Source organism: Falco naumanni, chromosome Z (assembly GCF_017639655.2).
Source record: "Falco naumanni isolate bFalNau1 chromosome Z, bFalNau1.pat, whole genome shotgun sequence".
Lineage (NCBI taxonomy): Eukaryota > Metazoa > Chordata > Aves > Falconiformes > Falconidae > Falco > Falco naumanni.
Window position 1 is genome coordinate 55,754,199 of NC_054080.1, and position 23,258 is coordinate 55,777,456.

Here is a 23,258-nt window from a genome sequence, read left to right on the forward strand (position 1 = left end):
ACATTGTTACATTTTGCAGAACCAGTACCAGACATTACAGAATGTCAGAATCCCTCACAAATGGGAAACACTGCGAAGAGAAAAATTTTGCTGGCTTACACTGCCTACTGTAGTATACTATACCACATATAACAGACCTTATATTTTTTTTCTGAACATCATGCTCCAACATTAACCCTCACTTGACAGCTGCATTTTTAAGAGGCTTTTGTCTCTATAACCTCAGAGCCTCCTATGTTATTTGACTATCTTAATAGGTTTCCAAAGCACCTTTTCAAGGCACAAAACCCTCTCTTTTACTAGGACTTAATGGTTGTTTTCCAACAGTCTTTGTCCTCAGGTGCCCTTGCATTAGCCTCCTAGACAAGTTTTACCCTAATAGGTTCAGTACAACTCAGACACCACCTGTGGCCCTATCTCTGTAACTGAATCCATGCAAGCAATCCCATCATCTTATGTTGAAGCTAACAGGGCTAGCAATCTAAATCCACTTGAACAACTGAGGCCTCTAAAAACTAAGAAATACAGGTACCAAATTTACTGTATAGCTATACGTATCAAGAGTTTTAGACATCAAAAATGTTACACATTTAGAAGTCAATGTTCTTCTTACTTTAAAAATACCTCACAGCGCTGGAAACCCAGGCTGTAGGACAACACATTAAAGAATGACAAACATCTTGGTCATACCTACAAAATCCTAGTAGTCAACCAAGACTAACGTAGAACAAAGACTGAAAATACTCATGTAAGGCATACTAGACATGTTCTTAAAGATTCATTTTATATACGCAAAGTGTCAATGCTAGACAAAGAAATATTAACACTATTCCTCTAATATATTAAACCAAAAAAAACCCTCAAAGTTCTTGTCCTCATACTCTGTTTTTGGGAAACAGGATGACTTTGTATTTGCAGGAAAACGTCTCACAAACTGATTTCAACTGATTCAATAATTATTCTTATTAAAGGCTAAAAAAAAGAAATCATTAAGACCAATAGTCACACGAAGAAACATTTTAAAATTCTTAATTATGCACACAAATCGTTTTAATCACATCACTTTGAACACATATTTATTTAAAATGCCTGTAAAAGACTTAAACTTTGAAATCTACTGCAACTGCCTGAGCACATAAGCAAACTGATAACAGGAATATCAGCTAAGATACCTTCACTAGACTGTCAATAGAAAATTTTACATTATGAACACAGAGTTCAAGAACTGAGGTAAATACTAGAAAAGTTCCTCCATGGGTGTGCACACAGAGCAAGAAATACTACACTATACATACTTATGCAAGCGTATAAGCAATTTTAAAGTCCCAGCATAAGTAACCAATCTTCAGTTTGGTAAGTCTGTAAAATGCTCCATCTCTATTTCCTAGGCTTGGCATTGAAAATGTGTTTCAGCTTTCTAGTGAGTATTGAAAAACAATCCAAAACCAATTTTGGTGATAACTGGTTAACATGAGACTTGAGCAGGATCAAAATGGAGAGCTAGCCAAGGAAAAAAACCAGAAGACAGATAACATTTGGCATCAATAAATAAAAAATAATAAACTACTGGAAGAATAACTCGCACCTATTCCCACACAGGATTGAATTTTAAGATAATGTAAGCAGATAAACAAAATAACCATGCACAGGTTGTGCAGGTCAAAAGAATCTCTGGCTTAATACAGGCATACAGAAGACAAGAAACAAAAAGTGTTCCAATGAGCAAAGAATAGGATCAAAACCAGTCTCATTTCAGCTGGAATATTGTCTTTTGTGACATCACAGGAAAAAACTGAAAACCATGGACAAATACTAAAGATACCAGCAAACCAACAAAAACCAGAAGAAAGCCCAGAAGAAAGGACAGAGGTACAGAAAATTGAAATATCAACAGCTGATGCCTCCCCTCCCAATACAAGGAAACGTTTGACCATGACTAAAAAGCAATCTACTAATAACAAAAGGAACTGCATAATACTAATCTGGAAGTGACTGTCAAAGACACAGATGCAGAGACAACTGACACCACAAAAGGACAATGCTTGTATTGATTTAAAATCAATAGCTGGCTGCATTACATTAGATTTTTTTTTTTTTTACAAATCAGATTTAAATATTCATGTTTGACTGAGTGATACAGTGACTGCATAACTAATATTAAATGGACAATTATCTTCCAGGCAAGTCATTCTACTTGTCTACTCAGGAAGTACTTAAGATTTTCATCCATAGAAAACTGCTTTCTAGTACAGGCCAACAGGGCAGAGCAAAAGCTAGGAATTACTTTTAAAAGATCAAATCAGCTGTACCTCAATAACCACAAAAACTCAAGGGGATTCTATCATTGTCCATGTGCATCAGACCTCTCTGCATTCAGTAATGCATAACCCAGAGAGCTTAATACTGGACTGAGGCATCACTTTTTTTCTCCCAGCACCTCACAGGTTTCTTACACAAGACACCTTATACTTGTACCTTGTAGCTCTCACTTTATTTATATTATTGCAAGGCCTACAGCCCATTGAAGTGAGAGATACAATGTACTCCCTAACCAATACAGCATGTAGCAAAAAGCACCTACTTGTATGTGTCAAGTAGAACTGATTACAGTTCTTCCAGGGGAACTGCTCTGAAAAAAATTCATTGTATATACACATTTTTGGTTTTCTTTTTCAAGCCTCCATAAAAATGTATCTACCTTATGGAATAATCTGCAAAACCTTCTATACAGAAATTCATAAAGTTCATCATTTACCTTCTGATAAAGAAATCACATCTGAAACAAGTTAAGAGAAACACAAATGCGAGCATGAGCTCAAATGTTGACTCAGATCATGCTACTCTTACTCATATTAGTCATCCTGCTGTGCTCATGCTGAGAACCCTGTGGGTGGACACATGAATTCATAGGGAACCCACTGAAATCAGTGCACAGACAGGGTCAGAGGCTTTCAAAAAGCAGCTCTATGAAGTTAAATGGAACATATAACTGTGCATTGCCTAAAAATTTTGTTTTGCATATAAGCCTAGGTAAAAAGAAGGGGGCTCTGGTGTGTGGCGTGTGTGTTGCAACAGAAATGTTAGCCTATAATAGCATAGTAGCACTAGGATAGCATAATTTGGGATGAAAGGCACCTCAGGAGGTCATCTACTTCAACCTCCTACTCAAAGCTCCAGTTAATTTTTATTAAAAAGCCACGAGGTTTTGGCTGCCTTCTTCCACATTGGTTGTTTTTTCAAAACACCGTATTAAAACAAATATTTTTTATATTGCATGTTATATATAAAAACATATTGCATGTTTAATTATGTTAATCTCCTTTTAATGAAAGTTTTGTGACTTTTGACAGTAGTTTCCTTTTATACATAACTAACAGCATTTAATTCATGTATCTGTTTAATATTACGATATTTCTGAACCTTGTTTATTTCCCTCTAAAGGTTCTTTCAGCCAAGATGCTAGGTTATTTCCTGTAACTGCAAACATCATCACTTAGCTTTTGTTCACCTAAGGTCATATTGTAAAAGTGCCCCAGGGCTGAGATAAAAGACCAACAGCAAAAATGACAACCCAGTTGTTCAGCAACTGCTTTTCTTACAACTTCGGGAAGAACACGCTACTGCTAGTACAAGATGACAGTGACATTCGCTTTAGTAGTACTATGTGGTCATGCACAACATTACCTCGACATAGTCTGGAAATGGTTATTCTACAGAGATAGGAACTTTGGTTTTTACTAGCCCAATCACCACTCTTAACAGCTACATGTGAGAAGCAGCAGCAGCCTCCTTTCGTTTTCCATTCTGCAGTTCCAGTCAATCTGATTTGATCAACAAGAATGTCAAACCATTTTTTGCATTCTGTGAACTCCTTGCTCATTAAACTTCCCCTCCCAGCAGCAAATACTACTTCCTTATGTTGCTGTTGTTGGCACTTATGAAAATGAAAGGCTCTGTAAATAGCTCAGTTGTAAGGCTTCTCTGGAAAGTGCACCACTGCTTAAGATCTCTATCGTTTCACACTATAATAGTGAAGCTGTTTACTACAAAATTCTCCATTTACACCACTTAAGTCACTTGGGACTTATTGTCATCAAGCAGAAGACAGTGAAGCTACTGCGTTCCTACTGAATCCTCAGGCACCAACCCTAAGAAGGCACGATAAATGTGCATGCCCAAGGAACATCACTACAACGTTACTCCCATAGCAATTACTAAGAAGATCGGGCAGGGAGGAGACAAAAAAAGTCAATCCATGCAACTGATCCAAACTACCCTTTTCAACAGTGCACATAACCTCTCCACAATCCCCAGTCAGTATTGATTTTTCACAAAACACAAAATTTAGAAATATTTCTCTCTAACCTAAACTACATATATATTAAATTTGACTAACAATATAACCTAGAAAGCTGTACAGAGCTAAGATGTCAGAAACACTGATCATTAAGCAAATCTCAAGTGCAAAAATCACACTTGAAACTGTAAGTAGCCATCACAGTCATCCTAGTTATATTTCCCTCTGCCCAACAATGAAAAAGAATACAGTCTGTGTCCCTCTGGTGACAAACAATCTACGAATAACTGAAGCAAAGTGTTACTTTCTCACCTGTCACAGCAGAGGTTAGAAGGGAAAACTTGAAGACAGAGCCAATCAGGTTCTAATTAGACTTCGGCTGCAGAACAAAAAACAAACACTAAACTGAAGAAGTTTTATCTGCAATTCTCTTCTAAAAAAAAAAAGGAAAAAAAATATCTTGCAAAAATAAGTGAAATTCATTAATTCATAACCCACAGCTAACAGAACACCTCCCCACCCAGAAGCAAATTCAATACAGACATATAAAGACAAACCACAGCTGCTTCTGTGACTGTTTGCAAGGACGACCACCCCCACCGACGGCACCGGTACGGGTCCCGGAGGAGGCTCGCCAGCCAAGCACGGCACCTTGGCGGAGGTGCGGCGCCCAGCGGCGAGGGGGCGGCTTCCAGGTCCCGCACACGGGCCGGGTCAGCCGGGAGCGGCTGTGCTGACGTGGGGCAGGGGGCACGCGGCGGCGCCCCGCGCCCGCGCCGCCAGGCACGCAGGGCCTTCCGCGCCGGCCGCGACCCCCCGCCCCGCCGCCTCCCCAGGTGCCGCCCCCCGCGGGGCCCCGCCGCCGCGTTGCCTAGCGCCGGCCCCGCCGCGCGCCCCCGCCCCCGGGCGCCGCGCAGGACGGGCAGCGGCAGCCGCCACACGCGGCGCCGGGGCCGCCCAGCAGCGGGACGGGGCGCGGAGGGCGACGAGCCGTAACCGCCGCCCCGGCCCCCCGCCTACTCGCCCCCCTCGCCGGCCGCCGCGGGTAGCGGGCAACGGCCGCCGGGCGGCGCTGGCCCCACTCACCCCGGCGGCGGCTGGGCAGACCGGCGCGCGCAGGCAGCTCCCCGTCGGCGCCCGCTCGCTCTCCATGCGCGGCGGCGGCGGCGCCGAGCCCAACCGAACCGCGCCGCGCTCTGCCCGCTGCCTCCGCGCGGCCCCCCCCGCCCCGCCCTGCCGCGCCGGGGAGCGGACGGGGAGGGATGGGCGGGGCATCCGCCCTCCCGCTGGGCGGGGCGCCGCGCTCCCCGCCGCTCCGTCAGCACGCAGGGGCAGGGCGGCGCGCGGCGCGGCGCGGGGCCTGGGCGGGGCTGGGGGCGGCGCTGCCCGCCCCTGCCGGAAAGGCGCGGCGGCGCGGGGGGAGGGGGCGCGAGTCTCGCCTCCTGCGGCCGCCGCGCCCCGCCGCCCTTCGGCGCCGTGTCACTAGCCCCGGGGAAAACCGACCTGGGGCCGGTTGTCAGCCCCGTCGGCTGCCGGCAGCGCCGCCACCACAGGTCAAGCCGGGAGCAGCTGGCCCGCGCAGGCGGCGGCCTCCCTCGCGGGCGCCGGAGCGGCAGCGGGGCTGGGCGGTGCGGGAGGGGGGATCTCCCCGCGGGCGGTTGCTGCCTGCCGCCCCCCCGCCCTGTGGGGAGCAAGGGCGCCCTGTCTCTCCCGAGTTGCGGTCTGTCCTCACCGGTAGGAGCCGCTGTGAGGTAAAATCCGAACTGCAGTGAGGCAGAGGGCCTTGGACCAGCCAGCGCAAGTTTGAGGGACAGACCTTGCCTTGTTCAGCTGTGGTAAACAAAAGCAGCGCATCTTTGCTGTGGTCTGCATTCACAGCAGTGCGTGTGTTATCTGGGCCAAAGGAAAAATGCACGGGGTTTTGGGGTTTTTTTGTTTTGTTCTGGTTTTGGTTTTTTCTTTTGAAACTGCGCATATGTGTGATAGTTCTGACCCTGCTCCCAGGATGTATTGCACAGTATTAACCTTGCAGATACCCACTTTTCTGGCAACTTCCTACGGGATGAGTTTGTTCCTTATCTTCTTGTCCATGCCAAATAAACATGCTTCATCTGAAGGCTCTGGACCTAGGCTGTCTGTTACAAAAAGAGAAAACAGCTTGACTGCTGACGTGAAGAAATGGGGGTTAAGGAAAGAACGCCAGAGTCAGAGGACTTGAGCTACAAATACATACTGTGAAGTCTTTATCCAGAGACAAAGGAAGAACAGAAGGTGGGACAGGGAAGAACTAAAACGTCATGTAAAAGTTTGATAGATGAGTCTCAAAACTACCAACAGACTCAGGCTTGTAACTTTAAGTCATGCAAAAGCAAGCTGCTGTCAGCTAACAAATTGGTGCTGTCATATCATTCTTCAAGGACAAGCTAATCACTGTCATCTCTGCAGTCTTAACATGCGGGTTTTTTACACACAAAAAGAGTATATCTGTGTTCCATAACATCATCTTACAGAAAACAAAATCTATGCCAATTCAAAACTAGAATTTAATGCAGTGCATACACTGCCTTGCATATTTGGTTTTCTTGAACATGCAGTTTCAAGGTGTGGTGGTTCGACCTCAGCTGGATGTCAGCTGCCCACCAAGCTACTCTTATCACTCCCCTCCTGAACTCCTGAAGAGGGGAGAGAAAATCTAACAAACAGCGCTTGGGTCGAGATGAGGACAGGGAGATCACTCAGCAATTACTGTCATGGGCAAAACAGACTCCACTTAGGGAAATCAGTTTAATTTATTACCATTCTAATCAGAGTAGGATAATGAGAACCAAAAACTTAAAATACCTTCCCTTCCCGCCACCCCTCCCTTCTTCCAGGGCTCAATTTCAGTCCCAACTTCTCTGTCTCCTCCCCGTAAGTGGTGCAGGGGGACAGGGAAGGAGAGTTAACAGCTGTTTTATAACACATTGTTTCTACTGCACTTCCCTCCTCATGCTCTGGCCTTGGTCCAGTATGGGGTCCCTTCCGTGGGATGCAGTCCTTCAGGAACAGACTGCTCCAGCGTGGGTCCCCAGCAGGGTCACAGATCCTGCCAAAAGCAGGCTCTACACAGGGTCACAGCCTCCTTCAGGCATCCACCTGGTCCTGTGTGAATTCCTCCATGGGCTGCAGGGCACAGCCTGCCTCACCATGGTCTTCACCACAGGCTGCAGGGGAATCTCTGCTCGGGTGCCTGGAGCACCTCCTCCCCCTCCTTCTTCACTGACCTTGGGGTCTGCAGAGCTGTTGCTCTCATACAGCCTCACTTCTCTGTTATACAGCCTCACTTCTCTGTTCTGGCTGCTGTTGTGCAGCAGTTTTTTTCCCCCCTTCTTAAATACATTATCCCGGAGGCACCACCACTGTCACTGATGGACTTGGCCTTGGCCAGCGGTGGGTCCATCTTGGAGCTGGCTGGCGTTGGCTTTATCGGACATAGGGGACGCTCCTAACAGCTTCTCACAGAAGCCACCTGGATAGCCCTGCTGCTACCAAAGCCCTGCCATGAAAACCCACTACAAAAGGACACCTGGTGATTTTGAAATAAAGTCAATTACAGCATGTTTTCTTCTAGGATATCTAGACCCTGATCTCACTGAACATTTTCCATAGTATTACATCCTCTAATAATTTGGTTTTAGTTTCTAATGTCTCTCCAGGCTGCAATGTGGAAAACTTACACAAGCATGTACTGCAGTGACACTGAAAACTTGCAAACAGGGAAAGGAAATAAACTGCAAAATAAAAGTGTCCTGAATCTTCCCAAATAGGATCACTTACTATACCACCACTATCCAGACCACTTAAAAGACTAGAAGAGCAGTGTACTAGGTTGGTTGTGCTCACTGCATATCTAAGACTCTGCTCATAAAGATCTCTGTGGACAGAACCCTGCAAATGCAAAGAATTCTGCTGAAATTGATGGGAAATCCTTATATGATTAAGTTTCAATGTTTTGATAGGTTCAGGTTTACTTGTACTCACAAAACTTCCTAAAATCTTGACTGGTAAAGGACACTATCAGTTGGCAAGGCTGTAAAAGACCTATCTGTGTTGGGACTCCAAACATTACAGCTTATCTACTGATACCAGGCATTTTTACTTTTGTTTGTCTTCTGTAATAATTAAACACATTTTAGCATAGTATAGCAAGGAACATTATTGTCCTACAAAATACCCTTAGTCTGTTCAGGGTTGTTCATTACTTTCAGCAGTGTTCCTGCTACTCTGTTATTTTTTTAACAAGTCCTTTCAAAGGCATCTTGCACCCAAAAAATGTCAGTGTCTCAGATTTGCATTTTATTACCATTTAAGCATCCCACTTTCCTTTTTCTTTGCTAAATGACCATACACAGTCTCCATACGTTTGCATGTCAATGCACTTGTGTAGAACTGTCAGCCTGTGAGGTGGGAAATTAAAGGGATTGAAATGTCATCCTGTTTACACATTTCATTTCACATATTCATGTCATGTGAAACACAGATATGTGAACAATGTAGTTAACACAGGCATACTCACAGAATCCTAAATTAAACAACATTGTAAACATAGTGTAAAACACTAAATTTAGTAAACGTATCCCCAAATAATGGACAGAAATACTACTAATTATACACAAAATGTGATTTTTACAACTGTTGTAATAACTTCCTTTCAGAGTTGGTTTGCTTTTCAAGGCAAATTTAAAAACTTGCCACATGTGCAAAAGGCTTAGTTTTGGTTTCTTGAGTACTCCTGTGTTCCAACTTTGAGATTTGCTTACAAACCAGGAAAGAGATTTTGTTTTATTACCATATTCAAACAGCTAAAAAGATAGAAGCAGTTTTGTTGTAGTTGCTTGAAGAATTCTCATAGTTGGATTTAGATCTATCATTTTCAGCTGAAATTAAAATCAAAGCACATTCTGTATTCAGGATGGGGGAGTTATCTGTAAAACCTTCATAAATTAGGCTAAGGAAGTTACTTATTTTAAGTAAAATCGGTGAAATCTGACTGCATGTATTTCACTTTTCTTTCTACTTTTGGGCGTAAAATACTTAATGCTTAAGTACATATGTTGTGGTGGGTTTTCTCCTTCTCTGTGTAGACCCAGCCTTAGAGGAAAATGTATTTTGGTTGAAAACCCATGCTTTTTCTTTGAATACATGTAATAAGGAACACCCTTGAAGGAAACTTTGTCACTATTTAGAGTCATTCTCTGAAACCTACTTCCTTGAGCAATAGGAGTGAATACCTTCTTCCTGGAGGAGAAAAGAGGAACCAATACCTGTAAATATAGGTTTGCATATGATTCAGCTCCTGAAAGGACACACTTCTAATTCATCCATTTGGGGGGAAAAAAAAACTAGGGAAAAAAAAGCCATCTCTTGGCTTTGAGGGTTCCTATGGTTTGTCCTACTCTAGGCATTCATGTGATAACTGTTCCTCTGAGAGACAGTAGAGAGCACCTGAAAAAACATTGTCATATATTTCTGCAGAGACTGATTTTTGGAGCATATACCAAAGAATGCAGAAGGTACTTCCCCAGACACTAATTCTACCCTGGAACACTGCTCCTGTGAAAGATGCATTTCTTTGCCACTACCTTCTCTAACAGCCTCCTGTGTTCTTGATGAGGTACAAAATGCTGTATCATACAACAGTCTTTGAGGGAAAAAAAAAAAAAACCCAACCAACCAAACCAACACAGACACACACACACACACACCCCCGCCCCAAGAACAGGCATCAGTTCAATTGCTAAGCAACTGAAAAGCACTCAGATGCTACAGTGACTAACTGCTGTATAAGGACTTCTAGAAAACAGGAATAAAATCAGGTAATGCTCCCCCCTCCTCTGTGTCTGTAACTGCCCTGTCTCCCTTCCCTAACATCCTCCAGGAGCTGCCCCTTTCCAACAGCTCTCTGGCATTCCCTCCAAGCGGTCCAAGGAGAAGACAGTGAAGAAGTCCACTTTACAGCCTGCAGCGAACAGGAATAGTGCTCTATGTTACAGATTCTTGGTTTGTGTGATGTGTGTGTGTGTGTGTGCGCTGGATGTGCAGGGGCAATAAAACTTGGATGAAAAAAAGATGGTATTGCTATATTTCTTACCTATACTGGTAGCATATACACAGATCAACCACATGTAGTGAATAAGATTTTAATCTGTGTCTTTCAATTTGAGTTATTCTTGTTTTGTTGGTTTCACTAGTTTCTGGTATGGTTTCTGCAAATAGAGAAAGAGTAAGTAATTTTTTAATTTGCTCTTTAATGAAGACAGTTGTCTCATGTGAACAGCAATGCCTGCACTGGTCTCCACACTGCCCATGGTTCTATTGAGTGTTCCAAGCCTTTGAACGCTCATCCATGTGTTGGTGTGGATCTGATTTGGAGATGGAGACATTAATTTCTTGCCAAGTTAGCTGGGTCACAACTGAGCAGCAGCGGCATGGGATTTCCTTTTAAGGAACATGTGCCTTCCTCCTATTATAGGATAAAATCCAGTGTGCAGCCAAGTTATGTAGCTGGAAAAAGCAGGCAGGCAAGTAAGTGAAAGTGATTGTCTTAACTGTAGAGCTTCTTGAAAACGAAGTTTGAAATGCAGTCCACTGATGGGAAATGCCTAGGTACGAATGGCATTACAGGGAACCACAAATTTATTGTCACTTTGTGACTTTCAGAGATTTTTGCTTAGTGTTGGAGTAAACAGATACATACATATGCTAGCACCATCCAGTGAGGAAAAGAGCCAGTAAGAAAAGTTTGGCTGAGGTTCTCCTTCCTCAACAAAACCTGCTAACAGTATGAAACAAATCAAAATTAATAAAACTGCAATCTCAGTTGAAGGAGAACCTTGAAGTGTAGACAATGCAAGCCTCTGCTTCCAGTGTTTGCCAGTCTTGCAGTCTTTGTTTGCAGCTCTGCAGTCAAAACTAAGTGATTGCAGTATGGATGCTTCTGGAGGCTATCAGTATAAGTCTCCACTGAGTTGCACTTTATTTCTTAACCAAATCTGGATTGTCTCCACTTCAAGGTTCTCCTTCAATTTTGTTTCATTTTGTTGTGTTTTCCCCCAAGACTATTTCATCTTTAGAGCAGTATATCCTCTATGTTTAAATGGTTCCTAAACACAATGATATGTGATTTCATATGGGTTTGGGTTACACTGTTATGCAAATCGAATGTGTTTATATTCAATGATAAACAGGAGCTAAAGTTGTGCCTTCCTGAGTCTAACACCAGGAAAATAGTTTATAACTCACACAAAAAAATGTATTTGAAAATCACTTGGGAGTCAGGAAGTCTACTAAATTGAAAACCTCTTGCAACAGATTTTGAAGGGACCAGGCTTATTTTTTTTTTTCTTTTGAAAAATCTAAGCAGAATCACCTCAGCCTTTCTTACATTAGTCAAACATGGGAAGCAGCCCAATTCCCTCATACTAAACAAACTAGTATTTCTTCTTTCAGCCTTGGAGTTTCCAAACCCTTAGAGGACTCAGAAATTGAGATTAATTTGAGAAATGCAAGATTAAAAGTTTCCAGCCCAGATTCATGTAAATAGCTTCACCCTGTGCAGTGTTCAGGACTGTATAATGACCGAGCATCTGTCTGTGGAAAGTAGGTTTGTTATTTGAAACAGATATTTTCACATGTGCACATATATTGGAATTTTTTATGTTTCAAGATAACTGTGGACATTTAGGTGGAACCCTCTCTTAAGGATTTTTCAAATTAAGGTTTCTAGAAGTTAAAGATGTACTAATTATTGATATCTGATTTTAAGTGCAAGGGACTGCAGCTCTGTCAAAGTGCTTTTGCTTTGCATTGTTACAGAAAGTTACCCTTCCTGAACTTGTTTAGCAGCACCAGCTATCTGTGAAAGTCAGGAAGCTTCAAAAGTTAATGTTTATATAAATTCATTTTGGTCAGTAATTTCTTATCCTGTTGGGTTTTCTAATTATTATTTAATCTGTTAATGTAATTTAATCCGCTTTAGCCAGTGTGACAGGATATGAGTGTGATACAGCTAGAAACTAAAAGAACAGAAGACAACAGAACAGAGAACTAAATCCCTTCAAGGTCTGCTGTTGAAATTCTGGGATCTTCCTCTAGAGATCTCAACCGTAATGATATTTCTGAAAATTTTTTTTGCATTTTTGTGTATGATTAAGATACAATTACAAGGCTACTTTAATGCAGTATGGAATTTAATGTTGTAACACTGAACCAAGTATATCTTGGACATTTTCCAAACTGCCTACTATATTCACATCTATCACCAGAGACCTTGAAGAGCAAGATCTTTGGCACACACATAAATATACAAGCAAGAACCTTTTATGAAGATTCTAAAACTCTTTAAATTGCTTACTGTAAATTCAAAGTGAAACATTTCAGTTGTTTGTAGCAATTTTTTCCACTTTGGTATTCTCATCTTAGTACTAGAGAGTGAAGCAAAGACAGTGAGTTTCACTTTTGCTTCTACTCAGTTTTATTTCTGGTTGGGTTGATAGTACAAAGTAGTAACAAGTTGTGTTACCGTTCACAGTCAGTCCTCAAAAAGAATGAGCAGAGTTTAATTTAAAATCAGAAACACATTTCAGTTTGAAATGAAATTATAAAAATATGCATTGTGCTGATTTTTCAGAAGTCCTAAGTAATTATTGCTGAAGTGAGAGTCAGTACGAGATGCTTTGCTTTATCAGTATTTCTGAAAAAGTAAGTTACTCCAGGAAGCATCTAGATATCAGTGTTGATATCAAATATGCACACTGGCAAAACTGTAACATCAAAACATTTTAGGTTAAAAATAAATTATTAAGTATCTTCAGCATAGCTGTTTTGCTTTTGAACCTTTTGACCAATTCCAGTTAAAACTAGCAGAAGCACAGGGTTTTCACAGAGAAGTAAATTTCCCTGTCTGGATTCAGAAAGGTACCCTGCTAAATATCTGTGCAAACCAGCTAAGAAGCACTTATAAACAGAGAGGTCTGTCCCACAGGACACCACTTTGGTAACACTGCTTTAATTAGTTAATTGTGGGGTCAGACTGTACATAATTTTAATTAACTAGTAACTGTCACTGCTGCTCTGGAATTACATCGGCACAAATAACATCAAACCTGTGTCAGTCGCTCTTATTTTTCTCCTTTACTTTTGAACTCCAGTCACGTTGATTAGGTCTTTTCTTTGTAATTAAAACAGTAAATTAAATTCAACTGTTTTCATTTCCTATTTAAAAAAAAAAATGCACCCAGCAACTATTATGTTTTAAAACATTGGTTCCTCATTCCACTTTTTGTAGCGTAATGGAAAAGTTTGAGCTTTCAGAGAGAACATCATAGGACCCAGAAATAGCTTCCACAAACTCCTTTTCTTGGAGGAGGAAGATTTTTAGATAAGCAGTTCCAGCAAGTGTTCCTCACATGTAGGCAAACATGAAAAACAAGGCATGAAAGTTCTCCCTTAATTAAAGAGAAATACATTGCTAGCTATCAAGCTTCCTAGCCTGCCTTCTGTGTTGATACAACGGATGTTGCTGAGGTAGTTGTATGTGAGGCAGAAACAGTAATTAACTCAGTTTGGCCCTCACAGAGAGTAGCTTCAAAATATGTAATTTCTAAGCTAAATTTCATGTGGAGGACCAAAAAAAAAAAAAAAATTAGAAGTGTTTACCTAACTGCTTGAATGAGTACAACTAGTTCTCATCCACAGAAATGAAGGAAAGCTGTTTTTCATTATTTTTGCTAAATGCCATATCCCGTGTCGAGCACAGTTGAACCTGGCATTCCTGGGGCCAGAGAAGCCACAAAAATGCCCTGCAGCCCTGGAACCACCTTTGGCACAACTAGACCAGGGGGGCAAACCTGGTCCCCTGAGGTGAGCCACCTGAATCCATCCCTCCAGGTTTTTTTTTTAATGTCTTCTCTTCTGCCTGCTCTGCTGCTATGCAATTGAGTCAGCCATAGGTGAAAAGCCTACAACTACCAGCAAATGCAGCTGGAGATATTTTTGGTCAGCAGAAATTGTGAAAATGGCAGCTAGTTTGTATAGAAGAGATGCTGCAGCAGGCAACTTAAATAAATACTCTGCTGATCTATGAATGGGCTACCATTCAGTAAATGGTAGAGGAAGCAAGCTGAAAAGATTGCAAAGGAGGCTGATTTTACTTGGAATCGCCACTTTTCTGCTTCCCCCCAAAAGTGAAACTAACATATCATGCCACACACAGCTTGCAGAGTTTAATATTTGGCTAGCAGCTGCAGGAACACCAGCAGGAGTGGATTGTCATGAGAGTGGTAGCTGACACACAGTTACTGAAATCCTTAGCATCTGCATTTCTTGATTTGTTATGTGAGCTAGTGCTGCAAAAATATTCTGGCATGTACACAAGGGTTGTGAATATATTTTTTTATTCCCTATAAAATGTTAGTGGCATAAAGAACAATATTTTATAATATTTTAAATGTAAGGAGGTAATTTGTGTTCCCTGCCCTGCTTCTGTGAAAAGCAAGGAGATAAAAAGTACTATCAAGTCCCCAGATCTCCAACTCTTCAGCCAATGCTGTCTTTGTGTCAGAAATAGTCTTTGTAGTAGCAGTGGTAGACACCTTATATAGTGAAATACAGTCAGGGCTTTCACCAGTGGAAGTTAAGGGGAGAAACCCCCACAATATTGCTAAGTAAATGCAACTCTAGGTCTGCTTACTTAACAGAGGGTCCTGAAAGAGTACAGTCTTTTAGCTTCATAAGAGTGGAGCTGAATGTCAAGATTTTCTCTTGTGCAACCCTTAGGCCCAGGACTTTGTAAGAATGAGCCTGTTGTCTAGTAACATGATGTGCCACTGGTTTTGAAGCAGCCCATATCTTTTAATGCTAATCAGCAAGAAACTTTGAGTGTTAGTAAGTAGTTTGCTTTCTTGCTTCACCTCAAAACTCAGGGGATTCAGCCAGAAGACCTTTTGTCTGTGTGTCAGATAAGGCTTTCTGATCCCAAAGCCAAAATTTTTGTCCTTTGAGGTCTTTCATGGGGTGGAAACATATTGGATCACACAAGGCTCTTGAGTACTCTAAGAACCAGGACCTGAAAGCTGACCAGGTAAAATAAGTACTTGATTTTAAACAGCAAGAGATTAAATGCTAGAACAAATTCACAGAACTGTGTAATGGAAATACCATGCCTCAGTTTTCCTGGTGAAGAGTGGAGGCCCTTCTGAAAGCTGTCATTTCCCTCGAAGGAGGAAGACTGTACTAACACACAGGTCAGACTTGGTGTAATTAGCAACCCCTCTTGGTCCTAAACTCTCTGACTCCAAGATGGCAAGCCTTCAAGGGGACATCTGAGATGGAAGAGACAAGGGCAATGCTTTGTTTCCACAGCTGGGGACTACTAGGGCACATTAGAAGAACTCCAACGTTATCTATTCACTTCTCTGTTTTATAAACCCTGGATGAAAGTCCCTGCAGTGAGTCACAGGAGTGACAGCTGGACAAAAGAGAGGGAAGCTGTCTGGGTGAGTGGCCAGAGAGTTCGCTTCCAGAGAAATCCATGTACATACCAGAGGACAGAGCAAGGAAATGATCCAGCAACTCAGAACCTCACAGCAGCTTGTACAACATGGAAAAGCTATGGAGCTAACAGGAGGCTGGAGAACAGATCAGCAGAGAAAGGGACGTATCACAAAAGAAATCTTTATTAAGTAAAAATGGCAGGATCTGGTCTTTGCAAGAACTGACTGTAGACAAAATAACCCAAACAACTCCTATGAACAAAACAGACAAACAAACAAACAAAAACAGAAAAAAAGAGCAGAAATAAGCCAGGGAGATTTAGGCTTTGTGGTGGTACATCTCCCTCCCTCCCCTGGGCTGCTCCACAAACTCTGGAATCCATTAGGCCTTAGCCTCTGTGTCATGAGCTCGGCAGTTGTTTAAGAGTCCCTTGACCGTACTGGCAACTCTTGCAGGACCGAAGTGGGAAACAGCACTGGCTGTACTAGAAACATCCCTTATCTGAACACCACCACCACCTGACATCCTTAGAGCATTCCTTATCTGGACTGTAACATCCCTAACAAGCCTGGGAACACTCTTTATTATGACTGCAAGTGGTATGATACCACAGTCAATGGAATTTTGGGGAAAACGCCATTAACTATGTCAGATCATGGTCAGGATAGAAGTTTACTGACGACTAAAGCAAATCATCTCCAACCCTATAAAGAGGCCCTCAGTGAGGCCTTTTGAGCTCTCCTGGACCACAGCAGAGTGCAAGCAGCATCTCCTTCTGAGCAGGACGCTTCTCAGAACTCAGTCTCCCAAGTCTGTGGTACGAGAGGGACCACCACAGAAAGCTGAGGACAACACCTGGGCTAATTTTCCTCTGCCTCAAGGCTCAGCCCTTCGTCTGTGGAGAAATGCGAAGGCAGCAGACGTGAGTATGCACTGAACTTGAGGGGAAGTTGCAACAGGTGTATCTTTGTACATATATCTCTGCACTTCTATTCATTCGTGTCTGTGTGCGTGTGTGAACTGATTTAGTAACTTCATAATAAGAAGTGTATTGTTCTGAATCCATATTTAAGCCATTTCTATAATTTACATAAATCCCATTCAATTCACTTTGTAAATGGTAAATTAGTCTATGACCGAGCACTGCTAACATCCTATGACCAGCATTAAACTGTGAATATTCCTTATATTCTTTAGACATAAACCATTGTCCAGGTCTGAGACTAAGAGTGGATCCAGCCCCACCTAAGCTCTGTTAAGAGTTTAGAAAGCAAGGGGGTCCACTCTGAACCTTGTGACTCAGTGGGAAGGTCTCCCTTAGCCTTTCACAGTTTTAGTCTGTGTAAACCATTCCAGCTTAATTTTAACTTAATTCTTTTTGTGATTTATCTAAGTAGTAAGTAACAGAGCGAACCTTGCCATCAAACTTTCTGAAGTCACACTCCCACAAATTCCTATTAAAACTTTTTTGCTCATACATTTCATGGTAATGCTTTTAAGTGACTCAACCTAAACCACACATTCATGACAGGCTTGTAGTGCCACAATGTGCTTATAGCACTCGTAAGGTGAGATAAATGTTTGCACAGACCTGAGAATCTGTGGATCTTGATATTTTCTAGTCCAGCTCCTTGTGGGATACAAATGAGTCACTTCATTCTTCTGCACACAGGCACAAAGGCAGTTCTCCAAAACACAGACTTTGGAACAGAGGATAAAAATCCGTAAAGCCAAGAATTTCATTACATGAATGCAAACAATGCATCTTTTTTAAATTTATGTGCTTATGACTTGGCAAAACCAATTCAAATAGTTAATTAATAGCATTGTTCTTGCTTGGAGAAGATATAAGGCAAGGGATATCAATGAGAGATTTTACTGAAATCTTAAAAGGTGTGAAAACAGAAGTTTCAGTCAAGTTCTCTCATAGCAGCTCTTTCTTTGAAAGCTAGGTCAGTGAAGAAAATGCCATGAACTTAATAAGCATGATTAAGTTTTTACTCTGTGTTTTAGTCAGGTGAGTGAGGATTTTGATAATTTCCTGTATTTTTCCTACAATGTCTCAACAGCTATTCAGCCATTTCTGACCAAATTGATCTCTTCTGTGTAAACCTGTGGGACAGGGGAGGGAAAAGAAGGGTAATAGAATTCTGTAATACCCACCTCCTTAGTTTTTCATTAATACTTCTTACCATAATTTTCAAGTCTTAAAAACCATCTGCTTACAATGCTTATTTAACTCTGCAGGCTGAAACAGATGTTCATTCCTTATTTGTACTTTGAAACTGAAAATTAAGAAAAACTATTTAGGGAGCTGCCACATTCTTCCTGTGATAAGGCCAGCCCCAGATGGTGTAGCTTTAGATTAGCCCCCTGCTTTTGTTAAGTAAGAAGCTGTTAAGGAGCCTGTGCATTCTGTAATAGCTGGTTCTTCTAAGGTGGAAACTTATATACTGTGGAAAAAGCCAGATCCTTCCAAATCAGCTCTTCTTCACTTTGAATTCATATATTATTACTTTAGAAAAGCCTAGAACAAAATTTTGACACTGTTTGACAGGTAAGCTTGCTACTGACATTAATAGTGAAGCATGAGGAAACAGTATTTTTATTAAAAACCTGACAAGCATGTATACAAAAGAAATGGGAATGTTTTCTAGGCTGCCTTATTTAGCCCTGATTTATTGTGGATGTTTCCTCTGAAAGTACATTACATACATTATTTAAGTCACAAGGAACAAGGTGAAAATATTGGATAATACACTTGTGCTGTAAATTATGAAGTAGATTTTTACAGTCAGTGCTCAGAAACATTCTGCAGTAGAAACCCTTTCCTGCACAGACATTCTGAATCTGTAGATGTGTTTCTAAATACACATACTTAAATAAACCTCTCAGGAAGCCTTACTGAACCAGGTGCCTTCTGAATGCTGACACACAAACAAGCCTTTTTTTTCCCCTGTTTTTCACTTCTGTGATGTTAAAAGACAAAAAGAGAATAATCAAAACTCATGCATATTTTGATCTAGACCCAACTTGCAGATGCATAGTATTTTGTATGAAATCAGAAGCACCTTTCCAGACACATGGAAGAGAACTGTCAGCCCTGAGAGTGCTGAGGGATAACCATTCAGAACCATAGTCTTACCTTACACAATTGCTGAACAATCTTCTACCTGGGTAACACATTGCTCTTTCAGTTTGGTGCAAATGGAACATTTGCAAAAGCTGTCATAGCTTCAAAGTTTGAGTTTTAAAAGTTTAAAAACAATAAAGCTTTTGATTTTTGAAGTTGTGACAACACTTACAAATTTTTACTTACACTGATTTTAGAAATCTGAGCTGCGCTACAAACTTGTATCTTTAATTAGCATCAGCTTTATATTTTTATTCCAGTGGCTATTAATCTTAGCTTGTACATTTTACTTTCTGGATCAGTGGCTCCCTGTGTTTAGGGTAATTTTGACTGGGAGAGTTTCTAACTTTTTGATTACACAGGTGACAGAGGTAAGCAAGGTGAATTTTTCCTTGCCTGCATTTTTCCTAATGTAACTTGAAATTTAAAACATACAGTAAAAGAGTTTTATTTCACATTCTACCATTTTATTTAGGGTTCCCTTAGCTGCAAATAAAATTTTGGAAAGCTAGTAAATTCTAAGAAGGGCCTCTCCCTCTCCCTCCCACCCTGGCAATTCCCAAAGCTGTTCTTTAGATGTATCAGTACAAAATAGCCATTTATCTTTTGAATTGCCATATTATAGGGCTGGAGAAAAGGTTCAGGGTTTTTTTTTTTCGTTGTTGTTTGCTTTGTTTTAAAGGGAAATAAAAACTTATTTAGGAAAAAATACTTTTATTTTTCCAAAACATGTTTAGATAGATGGCAACAAGAACAAAGTACAGTACAAAAATGACTCACACGGCCTGCAATATTAGTAAAACACTAATCAAAATACCTAACTTTTTTCCAAAGTCCTTTTGGGTCCAATATACATTTTTCCTATTACAGAGCTAATGCCCACTTTACGGTGGCATCAGATAAAGTTTCTAAGACCATTATAACACAGTCACTAGTATTTGGTCTATATATACACCAGCTTTCGACATTGTTTTATTCTACTGTAGATACACTGAGTGTAGTCTGAAGTCAAGTATGAATTTATTTCCTTCTGTCAGGAGCTCAGTATTAACTTCAGCAGGTTTGCCTGGAATCTACCAAAAGCCTTTCTTAGGTAAATATTTATATCCTGGTAGAAACTTTTTGCACCTGTCAATCCAAGCAGCGCCCATACACCATTATCCTCTCTTTCAAAAGGAAGCAGCTGCACAAGATGTGATGGCATTACTGAATTTAATTTTGTCCCTCCAAGCCTACAGCTTTTTTTGCTACCTTTCACAACTCATTGTGAACTGCAGTGTGGCATGCCAAACAAACCTAAAAAAATACATGTAATATGTTAAAAACTGTTAAGGAGGTTTCTCCTCCCATGCCTGTCTTTGCAGAGGAGGCTAAAACAAGTTGGTACAGGCTGTGATCTCTTCTGCAGTATTCTCACATCCAGGAAAATTATAATACAGGGTTTTTTTTTCTTCCTGTGAAACTGTAATTTAGTCAATGTAATTTAGTCAGGAGTGAAGCATCTGACAAATTCTATACATATGCAATGCATAAACAAAGAAAATTACTGACACACCTTTATTACTTTCAATTCCATGCCAATATTGTCTCTGCAACTACCTCAAGAAGCTAATGTTTCTGTTGTGATCATTTGTTTTGCACTGCAAAGCTCGTTTTGGTCAACGTTGTTTTCCATCTCTATCTAAACCTTTCAGAAAAAGCTATGACTGAAGTCTGGTTACCTTTCAGAAAAATCTATGACTGAAGTCTGGTTACACAAAACTAGAGCACCCACTGCAATAAGGCTTGAGAGCACAGGGACAGAAGAGGCATTTGTGTCCCATTCAGTGGAATACAGTGCAAAGAGTCCCAAGCCAGCTGAGGCTCCAGCTGGGCGTTCCATGCAGCACAGAATACTGGCATTGCATTTATAAACAGCACAGGTCTGTTTAGATAGCCTAAAGTCAGCTTGATTGTTTACATGCAGCAAGCTTGGGTACCTCTGCACTGGAATCACCATTTGTTTCCCTGTGCCAGAAAAGGCACAGGGAAAGGCAGGTTTTATCAGATCTTTGCAGTGTTTTCTGTCATCCTATTTCATGAAGCCTACAGATGTTTCTTATCTTATAGTTTTGCTAAGGTTGGAAAATCCAATGCCAACACATGTCATTAAGACTTTCTCCCCGCCCATGTGCTCTTCCTCAGGGGTCTTTGTTTCAATTTTAAACATGATCTGGAAGAAGCTTCTCAGGTGTCGCAGAAACTCAATTCTAAAGGAGAGAAAACAACAGAGTTTTAAAAACAGAACAGAAAGCCCATTACAGTATGTACTAATGAAGATTCTAGCAATAAGCACAGTGAATAGAACATGAAAACAATTGCTTAGTACAGAGAAACGGCTCCAAACGGTGTTTGCCCTCCTCCCTCGTGTTGTAGAATGTGGCTAGTGACCCCTACTGAAACCACTGCACCCTCTGTATGAGCAGAAAGAGAAGGGAAGCCTGGTAACATCGCAAGACAAACTGGTAAGAGAAGAAAGAAAAGAGAAAGAAGAGATGTAGCCAGGCAAGGTCACTTACTCATGATGCTGCTGACTGTCCATCAGGGCTATATGAACCCCATAGTGACGTGCTGTAGCCCAACCCCCACTCCCCATTTTTAAAGCAGAAATAAAAGATAAACAGGGATAGCAAAAGGTTGGCCTTGGGTGCATACTTTGAGAGAGACATGTCAGATACTATAACGTGTTTGATTTGTATTACTAACTTGTCCACTTCTTAAATATTTTATTACAATCACATTCAGATACAGAATTCTTCCTGTTTTCTCTCTTTATTTTTAGGGGGAAAAAAGGTAATTTTCCTTTTATAATTTTAGAATGAGAGGCATGAAGACACTAAACAGACACAGTGCTCCTAAATGCACACTGACTAGAGCGTGACAGGAAAAACTACTAAAAAGTATTAAACAAACAAAACCAAAAACAGCTAAGAAAACATTCCTACTGGCTTCCCCAAAACACGGAACAAGCAATTACACCAAAAGGCTACAAATACAAAATTGGCAACTGCTCCTGACAGAAGTCTGGTCTCTTCTAAGCAGGGCCACAAGCAAGCCTGCAGTATTAAACTAAGGTTTAAAATCCTGCAGCAATTGGTATGTGCCCTTCTCAGGTTAAATTTAACTTTTAAAGAAAGGGATTGTGCATGTGCATGTCCAGTCCACACATTAGTTTGCTGGCAATCTGGAAAAAACCTCTGCTCTGCATGCTGACAGCAATAATCACAAGCTAATCACACTTAGATCATTACACCAAATCAAGGCGAAGTACCCACAAAATGGGAATCAGAGGACCAAGAGGATAGGACTGTCCCCACTGCAACATCATGAGGCCTCTGAAATCCTCCTGGCAGCTCCTATTCACAGAAATTGTCAATAAGCACAACAAAAGTTGCAGGAGCAAGAATTGCCTTACCCACTCCAGTGGGTAAGTGCTGATACTCCTGTGCTCGGGTATGTGCTGAAGTGGGGCTGCCATTACCTACCCTGTACTTAGCAGGATCTGAGTTATCTCTGGGGCAGTCAACACCTCTACAGGGTGAATGCAGGCACATGGCACCCCATGCTCTATGTACATCTATCTCACCTTCCTGGGGTGGTAACTGGCCTCAGCACAAACACCAGCTGTCTCATCTCAAAATGGATTAACAGTGGGAAGAGAGAACTGAAAAGCCCCTTTTTCTTCCATGCCTCTTCAACTGCAAGGTTTCTGATTTCTGCTGTTAGGCAGATCGGCATATGTTGGCACAAATGCTTCAGTAAAGCTGATGGGCAACAAGCTCTGTACCAGCCTTCTCCTTAGCTGGGTCCCTTCCCAGACCTCTGGCAGTGTGACAAGAAAGCAGCCAAGCCCAAAACAGCAGGAGTGGCATGCTGAACTGCAAAGAGGGCAGAGCATAAAATGTACAAATGCCAGAGGCAGCATGGAGCCAGGGACTCAGGGAGAATCATACGAGCTGATCAGCAAACTCTGCAACACGTTAGTGGGATCAGTTCAGCCTGTACCTCCCTTCACATGTATGTGGACCACACTGCGCTTCTCCCATCTCTTCTCCCTTCTGAATAAGGGCTGAGTAAAGCCAGAGGGCTTTGCTGCAGCCCCGGGGTCCACCCGAGGGGCTCAGGGGGAGTGGGAGCAAGGGGGAGGCTGCCTTGGGACGTCGGGGAGAACCTGGGAGCAGCAAGAAGCCAGCTCTGTCTTGCAGCAGCAGTAGCACAAGTGGCAAGAGCCCTGGAAATAGGAGAAAAAAGAGGGGG

The 23,258-nt window shown here is 41.7% G+C and overlaps 2 protein-coding genes across 11 annotated transcripts in view; both read right to left on the bottom strand.

Moving 5' to 3' along the window:
- The window catches only part of JAK2 (Janus kinase 2), a 91,756-nt gene extending 86,248 nt beyond the window's left edge, over positions 1-5,508 (bottom strand). For 7 of the 10 annotated variants that reach the window (XR_005825781.1, XR_005825780.1, XM_040580968.1 and 4 more), the window contains exons 1-2: positions 5,384-5,508; positions 4,610-4,676 (exon numbers count right to left, since the gene is read on the bottom strand). The gene's annotated coding sequence lies outside the window, so the exon portion shown is untranslated. Of the gene's footprint in view, positions 1-4,609; positions 4,677-4,854; positions 4,937-5,383 lie in introns of those variants that run through there. The other 3 variants (XM_040580971.1, XM_040580970.1, XM_040580965.1) reach the window with 1 other exon arrangement.
- A 14,151-nt stretch (positions 5,509-19,659) lies between these two features.
- Positions 19,660-23,258, bottom strand: part of RCL1 (RNA terminal phosphate cyclase like 1) — a 32,733-nt gene continuing 29,134 nt past the window's right edge. Inside the window, exons 9-10 of the mRNA XM_040580013.1 lie at positions 20,718-21,211; positions 19,660-20,683 (exon numbers count right to left, since the gene is read on the bottom strand). Coding sequence (XP_040435947.1) covers positions 21,061-21,211 — 151 coding nt within the window. The 3' untranslated portion in view covers positions 19,660-20,683; positions 20,718-21,060. The remainder of the gene's footprint in view (positions 20,684-20,717; positions 21,212-23,258) is intronic.